General features: G+C 37.9%; 1 protein-coding gene and 1 long non-coding RNA gene across 4 annotated transcripts; one reads left to right on the top strand and one right to left on the bottom strand.

Annotated features, from left to right (window-relative positions):
• Window positions 1–580: 580 nt before the first annotated feature.
• LOC136791767 (uncharacterized) lies at window positions 581–12,255 on the top strand. The gene is made up of 3 exons (XR_010834352.1): window positions 581–824; window positions 10,887–10,943; window positions 12,028–12,255. It is a non-coding gene; the product is annotated as an uncharacterized lncRNA (long non-coding RNA).
• Window positions 6,620–23,523, bottom strand: UBA2 (ubiquitin like modifier activating enzyme 2). Of its 3 annotated transcripts, none has more exons than XM_067004183.1 (17): window positions 23,261–23,523; window positions 19,809–19,892; window positions 19,478–19,548; window positions 18,252–18,316; window positions 17,671–17,771; window positions 17,389–17,510; window positions 16,732–16,799; window positions 14,175–14,296; window positions 13,229–13,328; window positions 12,522–12,682; window positions 11,483–11,576; window positions 11,271–11,383; window positions 10,646–10,801; window positions 9,950–10,046; window positions 9,736–9,841; window positions 8,892–9,028; window positions 6,620–7,698 (listed from the first exon to the last, which is right to left on the bottom strand). In XM_067004183.1, exons 1-17 carry the CDS (start codon window positions 23,402–23,404, stop codon window positions 7,520–7,522), a joined length of 1,920 nt encoding a protein of 639 aa, XP_066860284.1. In that variant the 5' UTR covers window positions 23,405–23,523; the 3' UTR covers window positions 6,620–7,519. The 3 variants fall into 3 exon arrangements, with proteins under 3 accessions (XP_066860284.1, XP_013032079.3, XP_013032078.3); XM_013176625.3 differs by lacking the exon at window positions 23,261–23,523 and adding an exon at window positions 22,787–23,108; XM_013176624.3 differs by lacking the exon at window positions 23,261–23,523 and adding an exon at window positions 22,060–22,743.
• Between the last annotated feature and the right edge of the window lie 223 nt (window positions 23,524–23,746).

Genomic DNA, 23,746 nt, shown 5'->3' with positions numbered 1-23,746 from the left:
GGTCTGCAGGTGCGCGACCGCTGAAAGCACCTCTTGCTGTAGCACATCCTGGCACGTACCGCCGCGGTTCCAAACAACACGCAGCGCAGGCCCTGGGCGATGGCAGCAGAAGCCTCCCTGCGAAGGTGCCATGGCGCTGACCTGGATCACAGCAGCATTTCAATTCCCTGCTCCACTCAAGCCTTGTGCTTTCTGGTGAAGCTGAGGCTCCTTCTGCAGCACGCACAGAAATCCCAGTTAACTTGAGTGCTGAGCCAGGGACTCCTGCACAAAGTGCACTACGGGCAGTGGGCATCTCACAGGCTGCTGCCTTCAAGCATGCGGGTGCTGAGCTCCTCCGTTTCTGGTTCCTGGGGCCTTTGCTAGGATGATCTGTCCTCTGACTGGCTGTGGATTACTCACTGACAGTTTTTATTAGGTTGTCTTCTTGTGAATCTAGGAGAGGCTCATGGACAACCTGGGAACCTAGGCCATCAGAGCACCTACAGAAAAGCTAATTTATTGTATTTCTTTTTTTTTTTTTTTAACTTCTTAACGGTAGGTAACTCTATTATTAATCAAACAGGGTGTGGAGAGCATATCCTGAGGGGCTCTGCCTGTGTGCTTGCACAAGGAAGGATTCTGAGCAGCTGTTTTTAGGAGCCAAACAGTGGGAACTGCAGAGCTGATGCTGTGTGAAGTCAGAAGCATAAGCTCAAGCGGAGGAGCTTGTTGTCCTCCCATAGCTCTGTCTTCTGAGCCACAAATCAGCCCTCATTCTGCCTTCAGCACAGTCTGATGCTGCTGCTGCCAGCAGGTTGCAAGTTCTTACAGTAAGCCTCTCGGTATGTAAGTAGTTAAAGCACGTGCTTTCTTTAGTATGAACTCATGGGAAAAACATACTGGGGACTGAGAGAGTCTGGGGAATCTACGGAAATAGCCCTTTTTAGTAAGCAATTTGGATCAAACGATGAAAATCACTTATGTTTACTGTTGAAAGCTTATGCTCAAAAAGTAAATCCTCAAAGCAAGGCCCAGTCAAGTCTGTTGCAGCCCTGGGCCAGAGTATTCCTGCACAGTGTTCCTGTCTCAGCCCTACAGCAGGGGCTATACTACAGACCCGCTCTTCTCCAGTAAATCGTACTCCTGTCATACACATAATGAACATAACATTTATCCACACTATAGCCACAGATGTAGCCCACATGGGTGAAATAAATATGTTTGCAGTGGTACATAACACACTATAGCACTGCTGCATTTCTCATAGAGGACCATATGTGCTGAGTTGTGCAAACAAGAAGTGTAGAGTTTAAACTGCTGTCGCTATAATAAGTACCCCCATCATTCTCCTTACTATTATATAAAAGAAAAACCAAAGTACTAGGCAATTACAGCTTGACAGTCCTGACATGTTTTTCTCCCCAATTTGTTTAAAATAAATTTGCTTACTATTTACAACCAGATGTAAGTATGTATATTGCAAAAAGACTTGTGCAACTAACAACATGAGCTATCACAGAGTATTATAAAAGACGAACTCCATTTCTTAATTTGTTGTGGTAATCCTTGTGTCTGATTTTAAGTTATATCAGCAAAACAGGTATTAAGGAAAGCCAGCTGCTTCTGTTAAATAAACTCCTTTGTTTAAGACTTAAAGGGAGCAAAAAAGCCAGGTGGAGTTATTGATCTGTGAATATCATCCGGCTGGGCCTCACAGGCAGTACACTTCTGTTTCTTCTAATTGCCAGTGCCTTCAAGAAATGCTGGCCAAACCAACAGGCAGGGAAAATTAATGGTCTGCTGGGGATTATGTCTCCCTGAGTTGCAAACAGTTTATTACCAACAAAGCAGAGAATCTGTAGATACAAGAATTCACTGGTAAAACCTTGGGCCTATTGAAGACAATAGAAAAAAATCCCACTGTTGCAGCATATCTTATAACATGTCTTTACTGTGACAATGTAGGAAGGAGTTTGTTGTCTGACTCATCAATTTAACAATTTGAAGCTACTATGCAGATTTGCATGTTGATTTGGGTGCTACCTGACTTTTTGCAAATTCCCTCCTTCTCTCCCATAGCGAGAAAACAATGAAATCATACTCTGAAATCCACAATGTGAGGAAGACTTACAGAGGTTACTGTTCTGTCTCAAGTTTTGAAATTGTATTGGTTTCTTGGTGAAGTACGTAATGATTATTCTTTTCCTTTTTTCTGTTCTGAGCCTGATTAAAAAGAAATACTTGTGAAGCTCATACAAAAATTACATTGACTAATGTATTTATTTTGAGAGAAGGGACTGAAGATTTTGTTTTCTTTGAAGTTGTCGTTGTGTTTTATATTTCTTTGTTTTGCTTGGGTCTTATATGTTAATTTGTATTGTGATATCTTTAAGTATAAGCAAGCTTGTTGGAATATGAAGTTTGGATGTTAATGTACATTAATATTTGGGTGAATTGATTGCAAATAATGTTAATTAAGGTTATTCAGGCTCTCCAAAATAATTTAAAGCTAGACTAGCCACCTGACTGGAAGCAGTAGCCCAGGCAACTATTTATACGCTATGTCAGGATATGAATGAGAACATCAAAAAGACTCCATTGTTTTATTTTTAGGACTGTCACTGTACCTTAACTTTTTCTTTTTTTTTAAATACTCATTCGCAGATCACAGTTTTTGAAAACTGGAATTACTGAATGTGTTTTAGGGCACCATCTTCTGGTAGGCAGAACACAGTGTATTTGAATGGCTACCTTTGACTGCTAGACACAACTATTTAAAATATTTTTCACTAACACTACTCTGCAGGCTTACGGGTCATTTCTCATTCTAAATCTGCAATAAAACACTATTTAACATTTTTTACATTCTTCGTATTCATTGCAAATGCAGCTATTCACCATGCTGCACAAATATGACTTGGGACAGACCCTGTAAAATTCCAGTCACAACAGCCACTTTGTGAACGTGCTATGTTAGACAGACAACATATGTCTAAGCACTTAAGACTAATACACCATTTATGTATCTTATTTCTTTTATAGCTTCATCTTCCACTTCTCTTACTTATTTCTGCTTTTGGCATTCCTGGCCACAGCAGCTTATTCGCTCATAGCTGGGAGACTGCACACAGCCTTAGTCATACTTCCCTTGCAATCAGAAGACACAATCACTGTATATTCAAACACAATCTATTAGCTTAATAGCAGCTATTACATATGCATAAATACATAATTTAGTTGGCCAGTACAGTTAACAGTGCACGCACTTAATATGTTTAAGGAGTTCTTAGTTATGTAGATTCTTGTTTCAGACTTGAAAATATGAAAAACAGAGACTTCACAGACCTAAAATTTATTTTGTGCTAAAAACAAAGTCCTGACGACAATATTGCAAACCATTATCCAGGGGAAAAAAAAAAAAAACCACAAAACAAAACCAGACTGCATTAACGCATTTAGTAAAGAAACAGAAACACTGCACGAAGGGCAGACTGCTATGCGTGTCCCTCTGTTCTGTGCTGGCGAAAAGTACCAGACTAACTGTATGTGCCTTTTTATACCACGCCAAGAAACACAGAAGGCTATGAGCATTGACCTCCTGACCTGACAATACAAGGCACTCCAGCTATGGTGAGAAGAAAGGGGATGTATGTTTGTTGAGAATACCAATTACATTTACTGTGCATGGTATTTTCTGTATAAGACAGTACAGAATGATAGCTGTAACACTTGTTAACTGAAAATAATAAACATATTTGCAAGAAGTAAGGAGCTGTTCCATAACCAATGGAACTAACGATGGCTGGTCTCATACAGGTCTGTATTCTGCATTCTTTGCATTCTCCAGCTAGTAACCTTTTCTCCAAATCCCCAATAATATTGCAGTACTGTCACCCCCCTTTGGCCTGTAGAGCTCAACCTCTGCAACAGTCTCCAGAACTTACCCGAGCCCTAAGCCATTACACGCACTACCTTCAGGTTCTTCCCATCATATTTGCCTACATTCCTCAACAGACTTGTAAGTGTTCTTCTATCTCTGGCACTCCTCTACAACACCTTTAATTCTCTTCCAGGTCCACCTACATACAGCCTTCTCCCTGTCCCCTTGATAATACTCCTGGCAGCTTCCCAGGCTTCTAGTTAGGTATCTCAGCTGCCCTCTGTCTTCCCAGCACACTCCTGCTAACTCCAATCACTACTTAGATGGACAAAATACAGCAGGTGTAAGTGCTGCACCTAAAGGCTAAGTGTTACCACAGAAGCACTTTTGTGGGTCTCTATGTCAAGAGCCACTTACTTGTACAATTGCGGTAGCTTTGAGATCACTGATGTAGTTGCTTACCGTTTGCAAGTAGCTTCCTATTTTGTTGGAGAGGACTGGTGGGGGAATTCCTTAAGTTTCTTTTCTTTAGGAAATCATACTGAAAATTTCTCATCTTTCTCATGTGAATGAAGCTGTATGCTGATGAGAGAGATAATGACAGGTATCTAAAACAGTAATTTCCTACTGCTAATATAAACAATTATCAGGCTATATCTAGGAGAACATTTATTTACTTGATCCCATACCTCCCTTATAGAAGAATCAGGGCCTCCAGATCACATCGTTAAGTTGCCTCCTCCCAATCTCTTTACCTGTAGGTATGTACTCTCTGTAATCTTTTTAAGATGCTAACTCAGAAATAATCTCAGGCAAGCAGCAAATAGATGACTGACTTGTGTAAGATTTGTTGTATTACTTTCATCCTAATTTCTGCTTTCTTCTAAGTTCAATATTTTAGATGCACACAATGGAGGACTTGTCCTTACAGCTGCAAAGAGAATAAATAAAACATCTCTATTTAAAGGGAAAGAAACAGAACAGGGTGGGGGATTTATTTTCCGTAATTCAGTGTGTGTTTAGTTTTCTAATTCAAACTTAGAGCTTTGGGACAGTGGAGATAAAGCTTGAAGCATACAATATTAGTCGTATATACTAACTCAATGCAGGCCTATCTTATCTTCTGGGATCTAATAAATGGCTAGCAAGAGGTCTTTGTTGTAAAGGTCACAACCTGAAATGGCACATCAATCTGCTTGCCAGCTACCAGGGTCTATAGGCCAGGAAAGCATGAACATCTCTATTTTTTTTCCACATAACTACTTACTACCCAGACAAAAGCAGTACAATCACATATCTTAAACATATCAACATGTAATTGCTTATATAGCTAAATTCTATACTACCTTTCATGCTGCAAGCCAAATGATGATGCCTATTTTAAAATTCCCTGTGGTTCTCCAAAATTTAACCTAACCACTGTCCTGCAATGGTACCCCCCATCCAATATACAAGCATCCCAAATACTTTAATTATCTGAATATTGTCAAATTATGCTGTAACACTAGTAACTTAAGGAATACAAGCCAGTGAGACTGAATAAAACTCCTCACACCTTTCTCTTTTTCAACCCCACATCTGTTGGTCTCATACGTTATTGTAGAAATCTGCTTCATTTCAGATCATATAACACTCAACTTCTAAGTCGAGTCAAACTCGAGTCAAACTAATGTGATAGTTACCAGTATTACAGCTTTTGCTGTTAAATTAATCAAAAAGAGTTTGAAAGCTAAAGTACTGTATACAGATCTGTGGAAGCAAGGAAATTTCTCGGGTAGTGAGATAAGATCACATTCTTAGACATATTATACGTGCCAGTAGCTTAGATAGAGCTTTGCCGTGTCATAATGAGAATCTCATCCTACTACACACATAACAAGTCATCTGACAACTTATTTAATAAACCATTTTTTTTTATTTTTAGTAGAGCTTAAAGTGAAAATGTCAGCCTTAATTATTGTAAAATGTCATCAGACATTAAATTCTAATGCTTTGTTTACAGTGAGAACTATAAAATCTTCCCATTACAATGTTGAAAATTGTTTCTCTAACTCCTCTTATTTACATCTTTACCTCTCAGTCTTCACTGATGCTGGCCAAGAAGCAACTAACTCAAAAAGATTTAGTTTCATAGTAGAGTATTGTGTCTCCAAACAAGCCATTGCATACGACTATTACTACCTAAAAAAAGAGATAAAACATTAATTGTATTATAGAGTCATAGTTTTGTATCACATCGACAATCTAACACTGATGAAAACCTGGCCTTTTACTAGATGGAATCAGATGCAGGAACCAAAACTTAGAAAAGGTGCTGGTTTTGTTTTTTACATTCTCTTTCTATATGATTAACATTGTTTAAAATTTGTCCAGTTTGCAAACTGCAACAGAATAAATCTTGTCTGCTCAATTTCTCCACTCTGTGAGGCTATCACTGACTACTTATTTATGAATGGAAGCAGTTCTTGTTCATTAACACAAAGCTGAAACGTAATTTCAGTGCAGTGACAGAAATGACAGATTAATGCATTCTAAGAATCAACACTGATAGTATTGAGAGCTACCAAAGTAATTAAATAAATGCAGTAGGCTTTGAGATACTGTTCCTAAACATTACACTTTTGCCCTAAGCACAAAATGTAACATTCAAAAGACCAGTGCTTTTCTCTTTTTGAAGGCATGAGGTGCTGAAAGCATGTGTGTGGTGGTGCAAATGTTCCAACTGAAGAGGCCAATAATTGATTGTCCAAGAAAAAAAACATTCACAAAAGTTTTATTAAAAAAATTCCCCTTTCACCTCAAACAAGTGAAGCTTAAGTTCTGTACTACTAGGTTATGTTTAGAAAAATGAAAATAGTACAGTAATTTTGAAGGCTATACATTGTAAAATCCCATAAATCAGCATAAACTCGGACTGTGCAAGCAAATATAGCAAGTATTTCAGATGTCATTTATTTGGTCCATCAGATGTACAGTATAGTAGTAGTATCTGAGTTTACAAAACATCAAATATAAATAACCTGAAACTGTAACAATACACAAAAAATTTGCTTCTTACATTGACATACCAGGCAGTACGAGCTGAAAAATTGGAGTAAATTAACAGTTTTACAGTAATGTACATAGTGCCAGTTGAAGTTTAAGAACACTGTTAAAACATGGCACTAATTTGTTTTAGTGAATTTTCTCCTTGTTCAGGATGTGAAAGATGTTTAGGACTGGACTAAAAATACCTTTCTTCAAGCAAAAATAAAAAATTTAGTTACTTAAATCTGGGCATCGAATGATGACCCTCTACTAAAACGGAGTACAATTTTTGTCCTATTGAATTATACCTAAAAGGTATTTACACAAAAATAACATGCTTTTTTCATGACTGTTTAAGCAAATACTTATCTGCAAGTATTTATAAACTATGTTTCTACTACATTTAATATATGGAATTCAATATGGAAAAACTTCTAAAAGAGTCTATCGAGATGACAGCTTTATCATCAAGAGAAACAGATGACAAATTATTCAAGCCAGTGGTTTGGTATTCCCTTGGAACGAAAGCCTTAGAATTAGTCTAGTTCTGGACATTTTTCACATCCCAAAATAATATGCTGTTACTGCATTACATTATCTCAATCATTTTGTCAAGGGGCATTTGCATGTTCAGTCTAACGCTATAATTTCATCTTGCTCCTCTGTCTGCTCCATACGCACTCTCTTTGTACTGATGCACTCTTTGTCTTCTAGTTTTCTCTTGCGGCTTTTATCTTCCATATCATCAACATTGCTTGAATGGCCTTCATCTTCAGAATCGATAATCAACAAATCATCTTGATCTGGAGCTGCAAAATACATGTTTTTAATTCCAATGGGTACTGTAAGGATCATCTACCCTCAAACCAAACTGCATACAAGATACCTCTAAGACAACAAATATATCTTCAAGCATTCTTTATCCATACTTTCTTATTTAATTGCAATAATATTTTCAATTTCTCTGAAAACAGTCTAAAACACGCTTTTCACATGGTCATTTCCTTTTCATTAGAGGTATGGAAAACATTGCAGTAACTCAGAAGTATTCCCATATTTTTGGGGAATTCTTACATCAGCTAACGCTAATGCATTAGCACATCTTTTTTTTTTGCATGTACAGAATAGAAGAGTTGCATGCTACCTGCAGGAGTCCTTGAGAAAAGAACCCTTAAAAACACAGTAAGCACATTTAATCTCTCCTGAAACAAGTAAGAGGCAAGTGGAAATGACTACATACTTCTATATGTATCTTAAATAGGACCATATGACAAGCAAATGAACATCATCCAAAAACTCAAGACAGAATTACAGATATTTAACTTTATCTGTCACAACAATAAAACAGTACCATGTTTCCAGTACATTAGCTTTCACTGCTTAAATATCCTGTATTTGAGTTAAGCTATTTTGGGTATATTCAAAAGAACAGCCTATATTAAGAAAATGATGGTACTTCCTCCTGGGTAGCAAATAGCCTACTGTTTTTGTATGTTTATTTGTCTTTTTGCCATCTCTTGCTCAAGAGGCAAAAAACATTTGTTTTGTAAGCAGATTAATAAAGGTGTCTTCTTAAAATAACAAAATAAAACATGATCAAAGACATCCACAAAGTAACTTTTACTCTGTACGGAGAAAGCAACGAATTTGGTTGATTCTTTTCTGTCAAGCAATAGGGTGACCATCACATAGAATGGGTCTAACTTTTTAAAGTGACTATTTAAATCACTATGCAAATAGTGTAATTAAGCTGACCACCCCCCAGGTACCTGCAAGTTAAATAGTATCATTTCAAGGTGTATGTACCAAAAATCTTTGTAACAATCTCTGCAATCTTTTTTTTTTTTTTTTTTTTACCATTTACTATTATACGTATACACAGAGGCAACTTATGTCTTTCTTTTCATGTTAGTCAAGTTAGTCATAAAAGTGAAGTATTTTAATTAAACCGTTCTACTGAAATATTATTTTGTTTTATTTAAGATTGTTTATTGTGACTTACCTGTTGATGTTGAGGGTTGCGCTCCATCATCACTACCATTGGTAATGTTCTTAGATGTTGGTTCTGATGGTTTAGGGCCAACATTTTCAGGGGTGTCACCAACAACTTCAAATTCTACGTCTTTTTCTAGGTCTTCGCTGCAGAAAAATCCATATGCTTTATAAACAACCAGGTGAAAATAAAAACATGTCTTTTTTCACAAACAAAATATGTCATTCAAATTACTAGAGCACCCTGCAATTAGGAAAAAGAAAAATGCGTTTTTTAAAAAAGGAAAAGGTGTTCAGCCCTTTATAATTTGTGCTTTGTCTATTCACAAACACTATTCCACCCAGTGTCATGCCTTCAAATGCTTAGGAAAAAAAAATATTACCTAAGCTTACTTTTCTTCCCCAATTTCACATTTCTATGCTCACTGAAATTGCAAGGTGTTAATTTCCTGTATATAACATTGATATTACTTATAAAGTTAAATAAATACACCAATTATTGACTTCTCTTTGCATTGCCATACCTGAACACAGGTAGTCTGGCAGATGATCTACTACTCCAGCAGGTTGTTTGTTTTTCAACAGCAGTATCTCACTTGTTAGCTACCCCACAAGTAAATCTAGCTTTGCACTGTATTTTGATGTTGCCTAATGACCGCATTATTCGGATAAACTCTTAGCAATTACTATTGTAATAAAATAACTATCGATTCATTAAAAAATCCCTCTTTAACCACTACATTTTAGCAATCTGATCTTTTAACTGTATTTGCTAATTTAAAATTCTTAATTGGAAATTCCCTATGGAACCTTTCTACATATATACACAAAAATATTTTTTTCAGACTCCTTACCTGTGAAGCACGTTGATTAACAGTGTATAATCCTGGAGGAAATCGTCTGCTTGTAGTCGAGTGCCATTTCGAATTCCAAAGTCTGATAATTTTCTGTGGTTATTTGCTAGAAAAACAGTGAAATACTGTGGTGTATAGAGCTATTTATATAAAGATTTTCTTTCACGTTAAGAAATGAGCACTACTCATATCTAAAAAGCGTCAATACGCATACCTTCTGTTTCTCCTTCTTCCGAAGAGATAAGGATAGTTCCTTTTCCATCATCTATTTGTACATCTGGTGCTACCATAGCAAATTTTTCTTTCACTATCTGAAAGGATGAATACAATTATTTAATCTATATCTGACTTTATAATACTTATTAAATAAATAACCTTGAATTATGCTGATTTTCCTATCTTGACCCATGTTCAGGCATCTGCTAAAGCTGATACTTTATTTTTTCATTCCCATTAAAAAAAATTATCATATTTTTGCTGTCTGAAACCTTAAGATCTAGTCACAAAAAGAATGTCTATGACATCTGCGGTCTCACCTTTGCAGGGTCAGATGATAGGCTGAAACTTTTTTTTAAATACTTATCTCATAAAATGACAATTACAAATCAGTTGTTACTGTAACGTAGCTACTGAACTATTCACCTTAAATACATTTTTTTCGCTGTTAGTTATGAGTAGGCTTTAAAAGACCAAAAAAATACAAAATACAAACATTCTTTCACATATAAGAACACATATAAACAAGAAGCATACTGGCTAATCTAGCTTTTCTTGTAGCTGAGAGAAATGCAGAGCAGAGCAAATGTTAACAGGTAACATTCAGTCAACATATATGGAACAAAAACCTAATTTCAATACTGTACAACATAAGTATCAAAACAAAAGCTGTAGCTAAGATTTAAAGTTTTACCTTGTCCTGGAGTGTTAACACAGTAACTTTGTGTACATTAAGTTTCACAGTCACTTCTGGCTTACTTGCACATACATAACAGTTAGGATTTGGTGGATCCAAAGCACAAGGAACCAATAGCTTCTTTTTGGGATTTGGCTGCTTGTTCAGGAAAATCTTGAAGACAGACAAGAATGAAACAAGTTATTCTGTAAGTAACAGCACTCATAAAACCTGTTTTCTTACGGATTTGTTCTCTTAGTCTCATAGGTTGTCCTGTTCTCTAATCCTCTTTGACACGCCCGGTGAACAGGAGAAAGTGAGTATTACAGCTAGTCCACAATTACACTCGTGCTGACTGACCACCTACTGCCAAACAGATCTGTAACATCAGAGAGACATGTTTCAAGTGATGTCAGTCTGGTTGTCTCTCCTATCAAGCAGCCAATTTTCATGAAATCAGAAGGAACTTAAAGATCCTTGAGACTTCTACTTTTCTTTCTATCATAGCTGAAGGTTCCTAGCACATTCAGAATGTACTGAAGTAGCAACGAGTGACAGTCAAACTACACACTAGTAAAAGCAGGTTAAACATAACTTGAATAAATGAGTAATAAGAAAGTAAAAGTATCATATTCCCACTTACCGTTCTACACTGATCTATTTTTCCTGATAAAATCTTCAAACCCTCCAGCACTATCAGACCAGCTATTACTGCATTAGTAGTAGCTATAGCTGGGATAATATTTCCTGCCATTGCTGCAAAATAAGCAAGAGTATGCAGATTTTTAACAGCAAATGAAAACTACAAATTGAGATTATTATTTAAAGAAAAACAATGTTATATTTTATTCTTACACTTAATATCAAATCTGCTCTTCATATTCATACTGAAAACATGCATCCTGAGGTTGGCAGCAGAAGTGACAAAATCCATTGCAGAAGGGTCATCCTGACAAGAAGTTAACATAAAAAGTATTTAAAAATCAAATTACACACTGGGAAAAGTTTGCAACACATGGTACAAAAAATTACTACCTTAAAAACAGATATTTTTTTTAAAAGGTCCATACAATATTCCAGTTCAAAGTTTATGTACTTCCTCTTTCAAATGGTATGTTTAGACAGAGCAGTAATACTTTAAACACGCATTTAAAAATTGTATTTAGTATTTTAGTTTAGTATATTATTATTAATTTAGTACATTATTATTGATAAAATGCCTTGTATGTTCAAAATAATGTCTAGATACAAAACCTTACAAGGCTTTATGCTTAGTTTCAAAAACTTTTTTAAGAAAGTGTTTTTTTGTTTTGTTTTGTTTTTTTTTAATAACTGTTGTAATATCATTTTACTATTTTGTCAACACCCTGTATTTACACACTGCTTTTTCCTTATGCCAGTGACAACTGAGTACAGGAAGATCACGGTCTCTAGTACTAAGGGAGACTTGATTTGCTTCGTTTTTCTCCAGCAAAACTTGTAATACACTGCACACTTACTCAGCACTAATGACTTCCAACTCAGCAGAACTCTAGCAACAAACGACTATGTCAGAGCAAGTTTTAGAGGTAGCTAGAGCAAAGGAAAAATGAACTGGCATTATTAAAATATTGTCAAAATGAAAATATTGCAACTACTACTGAGTTTGTGTGCTTTTTAAAGTTGGTGAATTGTTATTTTACATCACAATACTTAATCCTGACACTCAATGGAATACAAAACATATAAAGTATGTATATGCTTACTTATGGAGTTTACTTATGGAAAGTACTTTCAGTGATGTGTCAGCCATTTTTGTTCTTAGTAGTACTATTCTTGAGTGAAACTTAGGAAGTCCAACATTTGTTGTATGTATGTAGAATATAACTGTTTCTTACAAATTTGGTAAACTAACCTTATCCCATATAAGCTCTGCTCCATCGCCTTTCTCAGCCAGGTGAAGTCTCAGGGTTTCAACACTCTTTGAAAATAAGTGTGCATAACTCTTGACATCGAGAACCTGCTGATCTTTCAAAACCGAGGAGGACTCATTTTGTTGGTCAGATATGTTTTTCTCTTCAAGAAAAGGAAAAAAAAATAGTAAGATGAGGAATATTTAGAAATTCCACTGAAGTTCTCCCAAAGAGCTAATGATTTGCTAATTCAGAAAAAATAATTATTTTCTAAGTGAAGAACAGTGTTCTTAAACTACAGTTGCGCCAAGATTTTTAAAAAAAAATCCACATTTTCTACTGTAACTAATAGCTATATTATACCATATCAATAGATGTGCACAAGTTATAGCAAATGTAAATTTTCACCAGAAATCAACTTTTAGAGATAAATTCATCAGTGCATGAGAGATAAGGTCTCTGGTATTTAATTTTGTGAAATGCAAATTTTCTATGACTGATACCGAGTATCTGAAATAATTCCAAAACAGTTTTTAGAAAAAAAATATTTTCTATATTGTGAAAAACTAAAAATCTCCAGGAGTCATACAGAAGTAATATGTTAAGTATCAGTACTCAACTGTGACAGGGAGAAAATGTATGTCACCGTGATGCATTAAGAAACAGGAGGTGTGACTTACAAATACACACCATGAGGAGGAACAATTACCTTGATTTTGTACTTCAGCCCAGTCCAGAGGCACTGGAGGCTTTCTTTTCCTCCACAGCTTATCCATGGTCAGCAAATATCTAATGTCATCTTTGAAAAGCTAGAAAACGTTAAAAAAATAAAATGTAAGAGGTAAAAAAAGGTATTTTATTTTTATACCTCCTTTGACACTGGAAAATCAGCATTAGATTTCAGTTTTTGCTTTTCTCCTTGAAAATATTTAACCGAATATATAAAATCATATATTTTATATTTTCAACCCCACAGGAAAAAGAAACAACACAGATTTGAAAAACTTATTATTCCCTGTCTCCTAACATTTACTGCAGAAAGCAGACAGTTCTCATTAATTCAGGGAGGGGGGGCGTAAAATAAAGAAACAGCAGTCCAAACAGTGGCTCCATGTGCCTACTGAAGCCATCTCTACAGCAATTCACATACTCTCCCCGAGATACTCTTACCTACATGCCAACTTATTTTCCAAGGAAAATTATTACTACCTATCAACATGACATTCTATACTAGTTTCCGCTAATTATCACTTTTAGAAACTATTTAGAAAGAAAACTCCTAGAACAGTTTGTATTTTGTTATACCAGCATCTGATTATATACATAGCATGAATGATTGCTTTCTGGTCCTCAAACTGGTTCTGTTTATGCCTACTAAAACGCCTACAGAATTCAACAGTTTACCTTCTCACATTAAAAGTAATTTGAATGATTTTTTCCCCCATACAATATGGACAAGCTGTTGAAGTTGTCCATACAGACACAGATGGAATACCACAAAACAACAAGACCAACACAACAGCAAAACTGGTGGAAGTCATAGCATAGTTGTATGACCGATGGCTAGTATTATGTGTTCAAACTGGGTTTTGACTTGACTTTAAAGCACCTCATACACTTCAAATAAAGACATTTATTGGGGGTAAAAAAAATACCTTAGTAAAAAGCTTAACTGGATCGTATCCAGTTGATTTAGCCCACTCCTTAGTTGAAACACGTTTAATCTCACCATCTTCATTGGATGCTCGTGCTCTGGCTTCTGCTTCTGCTGGCTCCCCTATTAATGAAGTATTATCAAAATAAATTATTTAAAAAAAAAAAAAAGAAGAAAGAAAAAAGAAAACCACATCCAAACATTTCCCTTAGTCAATAACCAAAATTATTCAGGGTCTATAAAATGGCTTTACTGTTCCCAATAAGAGCTAGATTAGACATAGTGCAACTGCTCCTGTTTGTTTCTACAACTACAGTCCACTAGCCTCACTTATTGCCACTTAATTCTTCATTGGTGGAAAAAATGAATATTGTTTCCTCTTAATTTTCTCCACATTATTTTGTGATTTCATAAATCTCTAACCATCCTCTTTTAGCAGTCTCTGTTACTGGCTGAGAAGTCTTAATCTGGTTAGAGCTTGAAGACAGCATCAGTTCCTACCTCTGGCCAGCCCTATACAGAAAAATTCCATCCATGCAGATGCTATTCAGTCTGTTTCTTTCCCAGTCACATCCAGCAATTGCTATTTTGATTACTATTAAGCAGCAGGCTGATGTTTTCAGACAACTATTAAAATCTTGACTGAATGAGGAAATCAACTCAGAGACCATAATTTTATATGTAAATTTGTGAATGTTCTGCCCTTCGCCAGTACATCATTTCATATTAATCTGCACCAAAAACTACTTAGTATTTCATTGCCTAGTCGTTCTGTATTGTGAAGCTGTCTGCTACTTTTAATGTTTAGCCATCATCTTTATTATTCTGAGTGAGTTTACTTTATCGTGTACGCTGAACAGCACTGGTTCTATCCCCAGTCTGAGAGATTCCTCTAATCAAGACTTATCTGTACCATTTACGTAGTTTATCCACTTCAGGATCTCATCCTTTTTTGCCCATAACATCTACGCTCCTTTAGGTTCCTCATAAAAGAGTGCCCCCTGCAGATTCAAAATAGAGTAAACCAGATACACTTGTCCACAGGTTTGCCAATGCATCCCAAGCTTTGCCAGTTTGACCAGGGAGTGATGGTATCCTCCTGGCAGAAGGCCCCAGCCTCTCTCAGCTTTGTACCCACCACAACTGATGCAGCTTTCCAGGCTAGGTTAACGGTTGTACTTGATGATCTTAGAGGTCTCTTCCAACCTAAATGATTCTATGTTTGTAATCAGCATTATAGCAACTGACAATTTGCTCGCTACAGATACGAAGCCTCTCGCTAATATGCTCACTACAGCTTAACCCTTCCTCTAATTGCCCTGATATCCTTCTTCAAGTAAGCAGCATTACGTCTGCTACCTTCAAGTATTCCAGCAGTTGTTGATTAAAGTGAGTTTATATGTCACTATCTTAAGAGTTAGCTATTCATTCAGGACTTCATGTAGGAACAACCTGTTAGGTGAATGCTATCCGATAAACAGAAAATCTGAAGAATCCCAGGCAGATCTGAGCTCCCTCTCCCAAGTCCACCACTCGAAAGGATCCAAAAGGAGAAGCTGCAAAGATGTTTATTCAACTTTACAGTAACTACAGTTACTGTCCATACAAAAATAAAGAATAGCTACAAAAACATCACTCACAATGGGCATAATTCCTATGCAGATAAATGAGGAAGTGTTTCAAGCTAGAAGAGTTCAAACATGATCTCTCTGTTTCCCAATTTGGCAATCCCTCAGCTAGGAGTGGAGAATGCAGAGTGACTACAAATATCACTCAGTTTTCAGTCCTTGGTTCAGAAGGCAAGCCTCCCAGATGCAGGGACGGAATTACTCCATCAAATCCAAATATACCGAAAAAAATGCTGCTCTGTGAAGATCAGTAATACCTAATTTTCACATCAAATTCACTTTTCACTTCTGTGTGCACATGGAGAAGACAGCTTGCTCCAGCGGGAACAGGAATCTCTGAATATATATAAGCGTATTCATCTAAATCATTTATCACACACCTGGATGTATTAACTGGCATTTCATGATTACCAAGCGTAATGACTGTGCTCCTCACAGCTGCTCTACCCACACTGTCTCTGAAGAGAGCTAGTGCACGACAGTGACCTATCTTAGATTGTATTAAAAGGTTTTGACGACAGCTGAAGTAATCACTTCATTAATGTTTTAGGCTGCCCACAAGGGCTACAGTTCTGACTGCTGACTACTAAAACACTGGCATTCAGAGAAGGCTTTTTTTTGCACACTGGCCACACAAAGACCTCTGGTATACACAGTGCATTGAGTTAACTAAAAAAAAAAAAACACCTTGAGCCTGCTTCAAACTTTTAATAAATGGTAGTATGAGGAAACTAAAGTATGCATGGTGTACACAAATATCTGTGCCGTAAACACAACCAAAATTCATATTGTCCATGGGCACTGTAAGTGGAATCCTCCTAGAAGAATGTGGGGTTGAAATGTAACTTTACGAAATGGACAGAAGCAAGTCGATCTGTGACATAAAACATTTTAGTAACAGGGTAAGTTACCAGTTTATATCACACTTACAGGCAGCTTCAGGATCAGCTCTGTCAGGAGAGACTTCTTGATCAGCATCCTCTTCTCCAAACAACTGGCTATATTATAATATAAAACAACAATAAGACACTAGATTTTCATCATGTCTGTTTAACGACTCAAATATTTGCTATCTGACATATATCCACTTTAGAATTCTTGCTATCAGAATGCCACTTCATACATTGCTTTTTCAATTGTTGGAATTTGTCACATGCAGACTGAACACTGACAATACAAGAAGTCCAATATAAAAATTAATACAGTAAAACATCTATTTGACTCATTCAACAGTTCATCTATTTCCATGATCCCTGCAACCTTTATCTCTGTTAATACAACTGTTATGCTGAAAAATGTAACTTCCATACAAAAGCCAAGGATAAAGCATCCTCAGGCTACACTGCTCTGACAAACTTTTCTGCCAGATTTTATGTGAGATCAGAACAGCTCAGTACTAACTGATGTGCTATCTTTGTATATATATAAAAAAAAAAAAGCCAAAGAACTGGAGATTTTCACTATAATCCACGTTAATTTTTAAATGAAGTGTGTCTTTTTTATTTCTTAATCTGTAGGTTTAGAAACCTACGGAAAGAGAGTGAGTCACAGCATCTATTTAAAAAAAATAATAAAAAGACAACTTACTTAAACAAATACTTGGCCCACACAATGCAATGGATAGGTTCCGATGGCGTATTTCGGATTGTGCAGCCTGGAAAAGTCTTCTGAGTTGGTTTAGGATGACATTCATAACATTCTGTCACTCCCTGGTGAAAAGTGAAATATTTACTTGTCACGCTGCAAAGGCTACTGATAGTATATGCTATTATCAGATGAACTGTAACTTTATCTCAGAACGCCCAACACCCTGTTGTCTAAAATAGCCAATGATTTAAACTTAGTGACAAGAGTAACACAGAACCTAACCTTCTTAATAACTGTTACTTGTCCAAGGTAGCCTGCAGTGCCACTCTCTATCAGAGGAACATCAGCAGCCAGACACATCCTGTTCACATGGTTGCGGGCAGCTGCAAAGCAAGAGGTTGTAAAGAAAAATTTGAATAATTAGAAAAAAGTTTGACTTCACCAAACACAGACTAGCCTCCTATGCACACACTGACCCTGAATCTGCCTTATTTTTGCTATAAAGAGCACTACGCCTTTTTCACAAAGCCAATTTTCCAATTAAAACAAAATATATTGACACTATTAAACACAGCAAACAACTGAACAAAGTTATATATGTATACACAACGCACATCAGTTCCCATAAAGCAGTGACACAGCAGCCAATGTTTACTTACAAAGCACCTGTAAAAGCACTTACTACACTTTCAAGTTTCTAGTGAAGAACAAAAATATTAGTCAAACTACAGCTGGCTTAGGAGGATGCTTGTTATTTAACTAACATTGCTTAAGTACTTATAGTATAACATGTTAAAGTTCTGTTCCTGGGAACAAGCAACAGTATTCTTATCTCCAATATAAAATCATAGTGAAAACTTCACCTCTGTTATCCAGAGCATTCATAACCAACGTAAACTGGCGGAAGAACTCTACGTTATAGTCAGGGCTACAGAAAAGAAAAACAATACGGCATATCAAAGTTGTTGGTTATTACACCACAACAGAAACTACATATATGGAAAAAGCACTATAAATTATACGTACTATAAATTTACTGCTAGCCTTTAACTACCCCCTTTGTCTTCTGCCCATTTTAAAGCTGCGTAAATGCATGAATTTCATGCCACTGGAAGGAAACTTTTCCAGTTATTATTACTATGACCAATGGAATAGGAAGACAATGGAAAAAGTGTTTATGCTGCTCTGACCTAATGAGTAAATTGGCTGAGCTCTGATCACTGACCTTAAACACCATCAGCTGAGGGTAAAATGAACATACTGTAATTTCCCCAGCTCATCAGACTGTTAATAATTCATTATAGTTATATTTTATATATAATTGAATTATATCATAATTCAATTGGTTTTGATTGTGCCTCCATACCCTTAGGAGCCAAGATGAGAGAGTTTAAAATCTTGACACTTTAGTACCCTGACACTGCATTTTTCTGACTTAAAGAAGGCAGTGGCAAAGATGACAGAGTAGCAAGGAAATAGGATTAATTGTTTTACAGTTTCAGGAGAAGGATGCAATGAGCCAACGCTTCAGTGGCTAACAGCAGTATCAGAGCTGAAACCTTAATATTACAGAACATGACTTTTTTTTTTCCTTAAAAAAGGACAAATATGCATTTAAATGTGGGAAATATGGCTAATGAAAACCTACATGATCTTGTACTTTACTAATCTGTTATGGAACACAAAGACTAGATTCTAACAGTTCAGGGCATAATAATATCATATGAGCGATATAAATATTACTTGGTTATCTATATACATACAAAGAACCTTGTTTTTTTAAATCATGGACTCAACATTCACATTTGTTTTCATCTAATTATTGCTCATTAGGGCATCCTTACAGTGTAGAAATTTATGTAGTAAATGTTGCTAATAATGTGCAAATTACATATAAGCAAACAACTACAAATATCAGAGCTTAAGAAAACTCATGCAAAATTCACACTCCTCCTACTCAGGTGCATGGTAGCCTCTTATTTACAGCTATTTCTTCTTATTGCAGAAGCTTTGTAAAGTATCTTAAAGCATTTAAATAACAGTACTTGAAAATCAAGACATGTAATTAGAGCTTAAAAAACAAACATACTTCATGATGCTATCATGGTAAGCTATAATATTAGCTTCTGGAGAAAACTGTAACACGCTTTCCTTGGCAACCTAGAAATAAAAACAAAACAAAACAAAAACAACACTTATTATTTCTTACATCTTTCTAAAGAGACTCTATACCTGTTGAGTATCGAGTAAATTGACTACCTAACAGATTTTAATACTTTTAAATGCAATGTTATAGACAGCCACGAGCAACCAACTAACACTTACTCTTAACAGCATAAACAAAATTGTGACATGTTTCTAACAATGTCAATAAAAATAATACTGAATAAGTAAGACTTGAGCCTTGACTTTTTCCTCACCTGTGATTTCGATCTTCCAACATGTTTCTTTTGAAACAAAAACTGCCTGTTGAGATTGCTGACATCAATAGTATCCAAATCAATCTATAAACACAGAAAAGGCAACCATTTCACTTTTACAGAAATAAAAGGAACAAAATTAATAATAGATTTTGAAGCAAATGTGATAGGATCTGTAAAGTTTATGCAGTGGGTCTTTTTCAGACCTGCATACAGTTATTACATCTGCACTACAGCAACTGTAAAGGCACAATGGTCCCTTATTCATTTTCAGGAATCCATTCATTTTAAATAATTATTAACAATGGAATCATCTCAAAAATTAAGAGCTTAATGACAACAAACTTTCTTCAGAAAGAGTCCTCAGTATACTGCACATAAAATTTTGAGATACGTAGGCAGAATATTTAATAGAAAGTCAATAACTGACTCTCCTATTTACTGTTGGATGAAGACTGCAGTGAGAATTCATCAGGAGCACAGTGTACACACTCAGGAAATACTGAGGGATTCGGTCAGGCCCCACACGGGACTAGTCACCCTGAACAGAGCTCTGCGCCGTGCTTCCCCAAGGTCCAGGAAAGGCTACCCAGCACACTAATTAGCACTTCTCCTTTATGTTTGAACATGGCTTTGAGCAACTGAAAGAGTAAACTGAGAGCTGCACTGTCATCTAATTCATACACTGCGGGGCAAGCTTTTACGATTGGACACCAGAACCCACTGCTTAAGTGCATATTAAAAAATTATGAAGTTCACTTAAAAAAAAAAATCCAGTCATGCAATCAAGATGTTTAAAAAACATACACAATTCATGAAGTACAACCTGAAAGTATGCCATGACCTTAATTCCCCTAAGAGCCACGTTTCTATTCATTAATATACTCACGTGAACATCCTAATTGCAAATGTCTTTGCTCCCCACCACAAGAATTAAGATTTATTCATTTCTTTGTTGCCACTATTTTTCCTTTATACTCACGCTAGTCTTCTCATGCCCCTAACATTTTTAAATAGCAGGGGGGAGGGAGACAACTCCTGAGCCTCAGCAGCGTTTCCCCCAGCTCCCTTGGCAATGCCGACACCCTCAGCACCACGGCACCTTCAGCTCTGTGGCGTACAGAGAGCCAGAGCATGCAGCGGGAGGTGTAAGCACGACCTGCTGAGGGGCTTCTCATCGGCTTTTCATTTTAGGAACCAAACTCGAGTAATGAGAAAAGGTATGCACACACTTCTCATTGCATGCAAGATCCAGGTACCAAGATTAAACTTACTGTCGTCTGAAGGAAGTATTTTTAATTTAAGAATTAAAAATTAATGTACTAAGCTGCAATAGCCAAATAGTTTTATTTTAAAAAATACACAAAAGAACCTGCGGGTAATGAGCAAACTCATTAATATAAACTCATCAAAAATACAAACTCTTTCAAAAATGCATTATGAGGTACAGGGTGTTTATTACCTATAGTATCCTCATAACCAACTGCTATGGTCTTGCATCTCCTAACTAAAACAATATTTGCCTGAAAACACACTTCTACCACCTTTCTTGTAAGGCACAGTCAGAATGCTTGCACAGTCCAAAGCCATGAAGTTTGAGAACTTGAAGTGAAACTGATTAAGTGCATAATTCTGCCAAAACATCTACTCCCCAGAAAGCCTTTATTTAGCCCTTTAACTGGAGATGATAACAAATGACTTAAGCTACAGCTGAAAACTGACCTTGGCAGTACTGCCAAGACCAAAAAAGCAAAGGAAGTTCTCCTCCAAGACAATACTTGAGACCACCAGACAACAACCAAAACTATGATTTAGCTAAGAATGATCAGAATTTGACAGTTCTTGCATTAAAACAACTTTACACTTTTGTAATTCCCATTTCTGTAAGTTAGAAGGAATATACCTCAGAAGTTCAGAGGAATACATAATCGTGTTCTTAATTTAGACTTGGATTTTGACTAATTTAATTTTGTTCTTGATTCACAAGAAGAAGGATATTGCGTTTCAACAAAGCGTACTTAATAAAGTTACATGTTTCTGGTGTTCAAAATTCTATTTGTTTTAGTATTAATGTTTTGTTAAAAAAAACTTTCAGTTTACCTACAAAAAATAAAACATTTTCAGTTTTAGAGTTTATTGGTCTGTAATAACCAAGCAAAACTCCCAGCAATATCACGAATGCTGACAAAAACAATTTCTTCTACTGATATCAATATTCCTCTTTGCACAACGATTCTATTTTTGCTCTCACCTTGTCTTTTGCCCATCCACTCCATGTTATCAAAACGTTACTCTCTTGCATAAAACACTGCCAGTAATATTTTTAAATTAAGATGGCCCTGATCCAACATATACTTAAGTTAATGGAATCCAACCAAGTCAGACTTGAAAGACAATCCAAAAAAATCAAACTAAAATAAGGGAAACAATAAGCATGCCCCAATGAGATTTATGCTTAATGACTAACTGGAAAATCAGGAGATACTAAACTCTATTTCAATGGACTGCAGGAGCACACAAATGACACAGTAAGGTGGGTAAGTAAGGAGGAAAAAAACAACTGCAGAAATTGCAGGCTTCTGCTTTCCTTCGTAAGTTTAGTTCACTCATATAACGTTAAAATTTGATAGGCTCTCGCTGGCAGATTCAAATCAAAGGGACAGTGAGGAATTACACTTTAGCACATCATACAAATCTTTAAAAAAATATTTTGGTGGCGAGACCTGAGTTATATGAATAGCAGTGCAAACCTGTAACCGGACTCCTCTGCCTGCTGATACAGTTTTAGAGAAAAGCTGTTTCTAATGAGCTCTGCTCAACAAGTCTTAACGCAGAAACAAACTTCTTACAACCTGCCACTGAAGCGGCTCATGGCAAAGCACTGAAAAGTAAAAACGTATTCGACCAAACAGGCTTGTGCTCAGTTTGTCCTCCCTTGACTTCTTAACACGAAGTATGAAAACGCTTTTCAGGGTTACCGTAAGAACGCAGTAAGGGGCTGGAAAGCAGGTCATTTCATTGCCATCCCCTCGGTTCTGCCCTTCCTGCCCCCACAGATTACCATCGGGAAGCAAAAGCGAAAGCAGCAGCAGCCCGCGGGCGGCTCTCCCGGCGGGTTCGCGGGGCTGACAGCTTTACGGCCGGCTCCCCAAAACGCAGCCCCCCCCCGCGCCGCTCGCCGCCGCCAGGCCGTTACCCCCGGCACCAGCAGGGGCCGCGCTGAGGAGAGCCGAGCGGAGAGCCGAGCCCCAGCCCGGGGGCTGCCCGCGGGGGACAAGGGGGCGCCCGCAGGCCGCGGCCCTTTGTGCCGGGCCCGGCCCCCGGCGGCGCTGGCGGGCCGCGGCAGTTCGAACGCACGCCGAGAATGCGGCGGGGCCCGGCCCCCCCTCACGCCCCTCGCGCCACACGGCGGCCCCGCGCCCCCCGCCCCTCACCACCCCCCCGGCCCGCACCACGTCGATGTTGCCGAAGCCGGTGAGCACCAGGTCCTTGAGCAGCTCGCAGCCGATGCCCCCGGCTCCCACCACCAAGAGCCGCGCCTGGGCCACGGCCTCGGCCAGCTCGCGGCCCAGCGGGCCGGACACCGGCGCGGACATGGCGGCGGGGGAACGGCGGCGGCGGGCGGGCTCGGCGGGGCTCTGCGCGGCGGGGCTCGGCGCGGCTCTCCTCAGCCGGGCCGCACTCCGCACAGCGAGCCCGGCGCGCACCAGAGCGCCGCCCGCCCGGCCCCGCAGCGCCCCCCGGCGGCGGGAGGGCCCCGGCCCGCCCCCACGGGCGGCAGCGGGCGCCGCAGCTCGGGCGGGGCCGGGCGGGGAGCCGCGGGTTCGAGACCCGCTCCCGCCGCTCGGGGCAGCCCCGGGAGGGGGGCAAAGCTCGTGTCGGGGCAGCTCCCCCAGCGCTCTCGGCCACCTGCCACGGAGGGACAAGGGCATGCCTGG

Source organism: Anser cygnoides, chromosome 12 (genome assembly GCF_040182565.1).
Source record: "Anser cygnoides isolate HZ-2024a breed goose chromosome 12, Taihu_goose_T2T_genome, whole genome shotgun sequence".
NCBI classification, from domain to species: domain Eukaryota; kingdom Metazoa; phylum Chordata; class Aves; order Anseriformes; family Anatidae; genus Anser; species Anser cygnoides.
Note: the sequence above shows the minus strand (reverse complement) of the source record. Positions and strands in the feature narration are given on the sequence as shown.